The 9,796-nt window shown below is 34.4% G+C and overlaps 1 protein-coding gene across 9 annotated transcripts in view; it reads right to left on the bottom strand.

Annotated features, from left to right (window-relative positions):
- Window positions 1-4,493: 4,493 nt before the first annotated feature.
- ANKRD12 (ankyrin repeat domain 12) overlaps window positions 4,494-9,796 on the bottom strand; it is a 125,251-nt gene continuing 119,948 nt past the window's right edge. For all 9 annotated transcript variants that reach the window (XM_081802560.1, XM_006742408.3, XM_031038060.2 and 6 more), the window contains 2 exons: window positions 9,609-9,704; window positions 4,494-8,988 (listed from right to left, as the gene is read on the bottom strand). In XM_081802560.1, the coding sequence (XP_081658686.1) occupies window positions 8,803-8,988; window positions 9,609-9,704 (282 nt within the window). In that variant the 3' untranslated portion in view covers window positions 4,494-8,802. The remainder of the gene's footprint in view (window positions 8,989-9,608; window positions 9,705-9,796) is intronic.

The raw sequence follows: 9,796 nt of genomic DNA, 5'->3' as shown, positions 1-9,796 counted from the left end.
ATAGCTAAATTGTGGAAAGAGCCAAGATGTCCATCGACAGATGAATGGATAAAGAAGATGTGGTATGTATATACAATGGAATATTATCCAGCCATCAAAAGGAATGAAATCTTGCCATTTGCAACGACATGGATGGAACTGGAGGGTATTATGCTGAGTGAAGTAAGTCAATCAGAGAAAGAGATGTATCATATGACCTCACTGATATGAGGAATTCTTAATCTCAGGAAAGAAACTGAATGTTGCTGGAGTGGTGGGGGGTGGGAGGGATGGGGTGGCTGGGTGATAGACATTGGGGAGGGTGTGTGCTATGTTGAGCACTGTGAATTGTGTAAGACTGATGAATCACAGACCTGTACCTCTGAAAAAAATAATACATTATATGTTAAAAATAAAAAAAAAAGAAGATAGCAGGAAGGGAAGAATGAAGGTGGGGAAATCGGAGGGTGAGAAGAACCATGAGAAACTATGGATTCTGAGAAACAAACTGAGGGTTCTAGAGGGGAGGGGGGTAGGGGGGATGGGTTAGCCTGGTGATGGGTATTAAAGAGGGCACATACTGCATGGAGCACTGGGTGTTATACGCAAACAATAAAGCATGGAACACTACATCAAAAACTAATGATGTAATGTATGGTGATTAACATAACATAATAAAAAAAATTTAAAAAAACTTTATCTCCCATTTTTCCTTATTATGGTTATGTTTTCCTCTAGTTTGCTGTACATACACAGACTTTAAAATTCGATTAACATATTTATTTACTAGTTCCATCATTGCTTTTATTTCTCATCCAATTTCTATTTTTTTATGGTTAAGGGTCATAATTTCCTGCTTCTTTACATGCCTGATCAAGTTTTTAAAGATTTTATTTATTTATTTGAGAGAGACAGAGATAGGGACAGAGATAGCAAAAGAGAGAGAGAGCACAAGCAGGGAAGAGAGGAAGAAGCAGGCTTCCCTCTGAGCAGGGAGCCCAAAGTGGGTCTGATCCCAAGACCCCAGAATCATGACCTGAGCCATGGCACCCCATATGCCTGATCATTTTTTACTGGATATTTGACATTGTAATTTTTCCATTGTTGGTTATTGGATTTTGTTGTATTCCTTTAGTGATGGATTAAGTTCAGTTGTGCAATTGAGTTACCTGGAATAAGTTTGATTTTTTTTTAAATATTTTTTTTAAGATTTTATTTTTAAGTAATCCCTACACCCAATGTGAGGCTCAAACTTACAACCCCGAGATCAAGAGTCATATGCTCTACTACCGACTGAACCAGCCAGGTGCCCCTTGTTTGATCTTTTTTTTAAAGATTTATTTGACTGAGAGAGAGCGCACAAGCAGGGGGAGCAGCAGGCAGAGGGGGAGGGAGAAGCAGGCTCCCCACGGAGCAGGGAGCCCGATGCGGGGCTTGATCCCAGGACCCTGGGATCATGACCTGAACTGAAGCCAGATGTTTAACCGATGGATCCACCAGGCACCCCTGGTTTGATCTTTTTGAAGCTGATTTTTAGGATTGAGCAGAGGGGATTCAGGGCTTATTTGGCCTCACAAAGGCAATGTCCTGCTGAGTACTCTATTTGATGCCCTGGCTATTAGATCTTTCCTCCTTAGCTGATGGGAACACAAACTATGCCCAACCCTCTTGTGAGGTCATAGGATTGTTCTGCTACTTCATCATCAATGGAAGTGAAAATGTGGAAGAATTATTTTTAGCATGTAAAAAGAATAAATTTCTGTGCCTCTGTTCAAAGAGAATTATAACGTATTTACTCTGGTATAGAGGTGACTAAGAGGGAAATGGCTTTGGACTATTAATACAAATGTACTTTCAAATTAAAAAGCATTAACATACTGCCACGAAAAATTGTAGCCTGTTTCCCCAAAATCAATAGGGGAAAATATTGGTGCCATCATGTAGAGTTCAGAATGAATATACAGAGGGGATAGCTTGCTTCAGTAACTATTTTTACTCATGATTAGGAGCTTCAAGATTAGGAGAATTGACTTTACCATAACCCAGTGGAAATACATTGTATAGTAAAAGATTGCTTAGAGAGTATAAAAAGCCCCTGAGAAAATTCTAAAATAACCCTAAGAATTAGAAGAATCATATCCTTAGCAGCATATATTTTGTAATATTAGGACATTAGATTGCTAGGCAGTCTTCCTATCAGAGTTCAGAGTTCTGTATGTGATCCCCGTCTGATCTTCACGACATTGAAGAATTCTCACGGTGGAGAATTTGGGAGATTTTGCTACTGTGGATCTATCTTGTTGGCTAGAACAGTCCTGTGCATAATCCAAAATACTTAGTTTCCTATGCAGAAAAATCTAATGGCTGTGGAATTCTGAATGAAATTAGACTCATAAGCCTATTCTAAAGTTATTAGTTCAGCCTAGAGTTCTAAAAGTTACTTTGTCATCCATTCCATCTGCCTGGGAATTTTTTTAGTTCCAACTTGTTCTAATAGGGCTGGATTGAAAATATGAGGCTAGGTGAGGAGTCTATCTGAGAAGGTATTTGCTCCTTGGTCTAAAAGAACCAGATGTTCAGTTCTCTGTAAGGGAAAGCAGGCAAAAGAATGACTGCTGAGATGGTAATATGTTTTAGCACAAGAATTCATCTCAGTACTAAGATGTTCAGTGAACATCTTTCTTTGGATAATAAAAATTTGCAAAATACCTAAGTGTCTAAGAGGAAACTGGTTAAATAAATTATGGAATGTCCATATGATGAATGTTTAATGAAATGGTAAATTATTTTGCTATTAAGAAAAAACATGTGAGATATCTAATTATCTATTTATCTATATCACATGGTACTTTTGTCAAAAGCCTGTCATTTTATTTTTTTAAAGATTTTATTTATTTTACAGAGAGAGAGAGAGCAAAACAGGGGGAGTGGCGGACAGAGGGAGAGGGAGAAGCAGGCTCTCCGCTGAACAAGGAGCCGGATGTGGGGCTCAATCCCAGGAAACTGACCTGAGCCGAAGGCAAATGCTTAATCAAATAACCCACCCAGGCACCCCAAAAGCCTGTCATTTTAAAAAACTGACAGTGTTTGTTGCCAATAACGTTTGACCTTTCAAGTGAAAATTAGAATTTTGGAAAACTTGTAATTGTCGCTTACAGCTTCACAGCTTCCTAATACTTAAAAGACATTTCTGATGAAATCAGTGGTGATATTAACAAGTGTAAATTTTGGTATTATATAATGAGTTCTGTCAACATTTGGAAGACACATAACACAGTGAATCAATGTTTTCTAAATGATCAATACACAATGTTAAAAATCATTCATTGCTAAAAGATCCAAAGTGCAAGATAAATAGATTTAATGTAACAGAGTTAGCAAAAGTTGATTATATAGTTTCAGATTCCACAAGGTGACTAACCTTTTAGAAACTATTTGTTGGGTGGCTCAGTCCAGTAAGCATCTGACTTCAGCTCAGCTCATGATCTCAGGATCCTGGGATTGAGCCCCACATTGGGCTCCCTGCTCAGCAGGGAGTGTTTGTCCTCTGCCCCTCCCCCTGCTTGTATTCTCTCTCATAAGTGAATAAAATCTTAAAAAACAAGAAACTATTTGTTGCGTTTTGATGTGGAATCAAAGAGTAATGCCCACATTTGTTTGAAAATCTATTATTTAAAATTTTAAAATATTCTCCCCCTTTTCCTATTATTTGTGTGAGGCCGTATCTTCTTCATACAAACCAAACCAAACCAAAACCAAACAAATAATAGATACAACACATTGAGTGCAAAAGCAGATACGAAATTTCTAGCTTTCTTCTGTTTGGCCAGATATTAAGGAGATTTGTAAAATTTAAAATAATACACTTTTCCTACTAATTTTTAATTTTGGAAATACATTTTTCATAAAAATATACATGAAATAGGCTTATTAATACATTTAAAATTATTTTTGTTTTAATTTCTACTTTGGTAAATATCAACTAATATAACACAGAAACAAAAGCTCTCAAAGTCCTTTTAGGACTCCAGAAACTAGTCATTAAGAAAAAATGGAAAAGCAGGCCACAGACTAGGTAAAAACAATCAGGACAAACAAATGTATCTGACCAAAGGACTTATATGCAGACTATATAAAGAATTCCTACAAATCAGGAATAAAGACAACCCAATAAAAATGAGCAAAACACTTGAGGACATTTCACAAAATATGTACAAATGGTCAATATGTATATGAAAAGTAATGTTCAATCTCATTAGTCATCAGGGAAATGTAAATTAAAGGCACAAGATCACTACACATCCACCAAAATTGCTAAAACTGAAGACTGACAACACCAAATATTGATGAAGATTCAGAGCAACTGGGTCTTTCATGAGATAGGGGTATAAAATAGTACAACTACTTTGGAGAACTGTCAGTTTCTAATAAAGCTAAACACACAACGATACTCTCTGACCTAGTACTCTAAGGTATGTACCCACGAATGAAAGAATATGTCCACAAAAAAGTACTTGCAGATTCACAGCGGTTTTATTCACAACAGCCCCCAAATTGGAAACAATCCAAATGTCTACCAACAAGAGAATGATAAACAAGTTTGTACAATATACTACTGCTCATTCATAAAATGGAACATATTACTGATATATGTAACATGGATGAATTTCAAAACCTTATGTTGAGAGAAAGAAGGCAGACACAAGAAAATAGTATATACTGCTTGATTCCATTTAAAAGAAGTTCAAGAACAGGTACAAGTAACATACAGAGATGGGAATCACAGTCGTCGCTTCTGGAATAGGGAGTACTGACTGCAAAGGGGCACGTGGTGGCGGGGAGGGGGGACTAACTTTGGTGATGGAAACAATGATTCAGGCAATGGTTAACAGTGTATACATTTGTTAGGACTGGCCTTTTTGTTTGCTTAAACTGGATTTAAACCAGTTTTAAAAAAACGGAGAAGGTACTGATAATGAGCTCTTAAGCTGAGTGATGGGCACACAGGTCTTGTTCTTTAATCTGTAAACATATGCCACAAAAGCTTGCTTCATTCTATTAACAGCAAAATTTTCTTCAGAAGTGGGGAAAACGGTGGCTACCTAAAAGCTTTTTATCTGGACTACTCATATTTTGATATGGCATATAGCTTTTTTTTCAAAGCATTTAAAAAGTCACTGAGTTAAATAAATGTTTCATAAATAATCTTAAATTCTGTGTAACTAATGATCTAATAAAACTGAATCCCCATGCAAGCGAAGGAGTTTATCTTTAGGTAAACAATTTTATATGCTATTTTCTCTTACAGAGTTAGGCACATGTATAAAAAATTTACATTACTTGCAGATACTGTGTAGTATTAAACATTTCATCACTGGGAAAAGTCATTCTAGATTTATTTTTCACTGTTTTTATGCTAATACTTATAATTCTACATGCTTTTTTCACCATATTAAGGGAACTATTTAAACTTTATTTGCCTTTGTTCTAATGAACTCTGGTTTTACTGAGTGGAAATACTTTGGGTAATTGCTACTGTGGAGGCTTTGTAACTCCATTTTAGGTACAATGGAGACTACAGTGTCAAGAACTCACCAAGAAAATGAATTACAAGATATTTAATCCATTAAACGTCACACAAGCTTTTCCAAAGATCAGTATCTCTTGTATCAATCTTTTTGCCTTAAATGTTTGAAAGGGATTTTTAGAAAAATCATGAAAATGCTCTCTTTAAAATACAAGATAAGACTATCTCATGAGTTTTAAAGTCAATTTCCTCTATATAAAATTTGGGGGGTTTATGTATCAGGATACCAGAAATAGAATAAAAAATATTGCCAGCTTTCTGGATAACTAAGAAAAATACATATTTAGCACTGCACTCAATTTCTAGAGTAAGTGTATAATTATTAAGTCAGTTAAAATGAGCCTCATGGGGTCTTTGCTTGAGATTTTTGTGGTTATGAAGTTTGCAGCATGTCTAACATTTAATATTCATTTTTTGAGACCTCATTACTGAATAGAGTTTAGCCATTCTTCAGAGCTTGTTTCCCCAAAATGAGTATTTCTGTAATTTTGCTACTGCCTAAGTAAACACTGGTGTTTGGCTTAGAGTCACATGGGAGTGGAAAGTAAAAAAACATTTAGCACACATTTCACTCTTATTTTTTTTCTATAAAAATATAACTCTTTATTAAATAACATGCACAAATATCAACTAGTCATTTATTAAACAGATATGATTTAGAACAAGATTTAAAGAAATACAAATCCTTAGGTACAATTTAGTATATCTTGTTCATGATATTTGAATAGTTAAAAAAAAATCACTGATTAAACTAACCATCCTTTATTTCTCTTTCAGAACCCTAAATCTTTTTAGGTATATACCCCATTCCAAGTTTTTTCCTAGCATTTCAGAGCTTTAGAATATCTTTAATATCAAAAGCTCTTAACTACTTATATATAAATTCCACTGAGAAGGCATTCACTTTTCTTTTAAGCTATCCGATTGGCTTTGAGTCACTTTACTAAAGGAAATCTGCAGAAGCAGAATCATGGCAGAGAGGCTCCAGCAACTTGAGGTACCATTGAAGAGGGAGAACTAGGGTTAGTACTTAAAAAGCTGGGACAACTAAAATATGCCAGATTCCTGCTTGCTTGCTTTTTCTCTTCTGCAGCCTGTTCTGTTTGGCCAAACAGTGATTTCCCCTCCTTTTCCAGTTGGACCCTCAGAACAAAATGCTGTATAAATTTACCCCTCTCATACTTTTCTATGACTCCAATGTTCAATAATCTGGTTTTTTATCTTTAGGCAAAAGTATAAACAAAATTTGCATTGAGTTTTTCCATATTAAAAAGTATTGCTTTTATAAATTAGCTTTTAATGTTCCCAGCCTTAATAAACTTAACTTCAACAAAACCAGTGCTTCAAAATCTACCCTGCCTTTCTTGGCCCCATTTATCCAATAAAAAAGGTCCAAGTCTCTCATCTAAATTTCTAAAGAACACTACATCCAACCTTTATAATAAAGTCCTTGCACTGTGTATCTTTTACACGTGCTGCTTTATTGCGCATGCCAAGTACAGTATGAATTAAAATATAAATTGACATAAAAATTCAAAAATCCCTAAGCTTAATATATACCTTTGCACTCCAAAACTTCGATTTTTACATTCTCTCCCATTAGCTGGGATGTCCAACTTGCTTGCTGCATTTAAGTCACTTTATTCCTCATATATTCTTTTTAGTTTTCTCTATCAGAATAAAAAATATCCAGCATTATTTTATAATTCAAGAAAGTACTGTGGAAAGTTCTATAAATTTTATCTCATATACTTATGTTCAATTTTACATATAACCTAATTTTCCTTTCAAAAATGTTTAGTAAGTTTAGCAGATTTCAGACCTGAAATATTCCTGAATATTTAATCTACTTCATGTTATAGGAGAAACTGGATTTTTTCTAAGTATATTGCTAATTATTTTATTAAAAACAGCATACCAAATCTCAATTATAAAATTCTGAAAATTATGTTTTGCATCTTGATACAAGGAAAAAATACAACATATTAATCAGTTTTTCATAAATATTGAAGATTGATCAGAATATGCCTGTTTCTTGTACTTATTTTGACTACCAAATATCTTTTTGATTTCAGTACTCCGTTTGTATTTTAAAAGTGCAAAGGTTATTAAGCTTAAAACATGATATTTAAGCAATGTAAAAAAGTTTTACAATGATTTAACATGACCAATAAAATTTATTAAACATATTTACATATATTCACAGATTCTTTCATACTTGAGTATTAAAATAGACATTTACAATTTCAGAATTTTCATTCAAAGGCATTTTGGGAGAGGGGAATAGGTTCCACTGTGAGATGAAAAAAAGAGCTGTTTCTTTGCATGACTAATTCTAAATAATGTGTCCAACATAGTGAGTCATAGGAACTGTCCCAGGAGACTGGCATGAAACACCCTACACTACTTTAGGCATCACTTATGGAGAGAGTTAAATTATAGGAAACATGCAATACAACTAAGTCACAACCTTTACAGTTATGGTGATGAAAACAAGCTAACTCAAACACATGCATGCCTTATTTAAAAGTTTTGCTACCTGAACACATTACTAGTACACTCCATACAAACTACAACTTTGGTCCAATAAAACATTAGACACAACAGCTTTACAATTATTTCTTTGTACATGTTTTGACTACCAATCCCTTTGTATATATTTTGACCATTAATTACAAGATTTACATCTGCACAATATGTATAAAATAAGTTATTAAAAAGGAAGACAATATTAAAACTTTTGAAAAGAAAACTGTACAATTAATTTACAGATAAAATAAACAAGAAATTTTGTGCCAAGTTTTTCTTCCACATTAGAAACTATTTGGTAGGAATTGAACCTTTTAGTTTACCAGTATATTTTAATGAAACTTGAAAGATCTGAATACTAGTGGTTATCTTGTTACTTAAGAGTGCTAACAACTTCCAGTGCTGTTAGCAGATTCTCAGCTTTTAAAATATCTACCACAGTCTGCCAACATGCTCTAATGCAATAGTTACCTCTCACCAATATAAATAATAGATTTCAGTTAGAAACTGTTTGGATCTAGGATCCAAAATAATTCTCTTTTCATTTTTCATAAAATGACAGTGTTTACTACATAACCAACTTTAGTCAAACTTTACTAACAACTGTAAAGGCATAATATTAGCATTTTTCTCAAAAGGCAGTGTTCCACAGTTTAATACTCTTGAGCCACATGAGTTTAAGACGACACCACCGGAAGGAATGGCTGCTATATAGGAGTCAATTCAAAGTCATCATTAACATCAACAAGGGGAACATAAAACTCCTGGATTTCATAAATGCTGATAGATTTATAGGTGGCAGGATCAAGTTCCTGGAGTTTGAGCTGCCATTCTAATCTCTGGACGGCATTTAAAGCTGCAGCTTCATGTTGTTGCCTCATTAAAAGACAGGTCTATTGAGAAGAGAAGAGTTAATTCATTTTTCTGTTAAATCTGCTTTAAAAATTAATCTCATCCATAGTTTCTTTAGTGATTAAGTTTTTGAATTACACACCCATTTCTGCTTTACCCTGTCTGTATCTATATGACAACTATTTCTGGATCTGCAACTTCACTACTGTCTGACCTCACAGACTTTAATTTGAAACTGCTCTTTCAAAGAATGACATTTCAAATTATCAAAAGAATCACAAACATCTAAGAAGTGATTTTTGAAACGATTTAAAATCTCAAACCAAATAATTTCCCTTATGAATTATTTGCAGTATATATTCTTTCCTTATTGCTCTTCCCCATTCTTTCATATGTCAGAACTATCACCAGACTTGGATACTGGACAGTAAGCATAAAGAGCCCCATCAGAAACTGCTTCTTCTCTGATAGTTTCATCTTTCATTCTACACTGGTCTTGAAAAATGGACTTGTGCTCTTTATTTTCCTTTACTTTCCAACTGTAGGCGGCACGAGGATGCATGACTAATGGCTATCTCCTTTCCTAGTCACTCCTAACAGAGCTGCACTTTCTGTTTAAGAGGGAAGCATCCATTTAAACTGAACTTCTAAACATACATACCTTTAGTTTGTCAAATTTATCATCCACATCTTGTAACCAAGACATGAACTGTCTTGCATTAAAGCGATCCCTCACAGAAGTTTTACTGTCATCAGACTGAAAGAGAACATTGAAAGTAGCTGAATACTATGCAATTTAATAACCCACTTTAAAACCTATATGCCATTATATCTTTTTATGGTATGATG

The sequence above is a fragment of the Leptonychotes weddellii genome, chromosome 13 (assembly GCF_054177405.1).
Source record: "Leptonychotes weddellii isolate Sample4059 chromosome 13, ASM5417740v2, whole genome shotgun sequence".
Taxonomy (NCBI): Eukaryota; Metazoa; Chordata; class Mammalia; order Carnivora; family Phocidae; genus Leptonychotes; species Leptonychotes weddellii.
The sequence above is the reverse complement of the archived record's forward strand: the minus strand, read 5'-3'. Positions and strand labels throughout refer to the sequence as shown.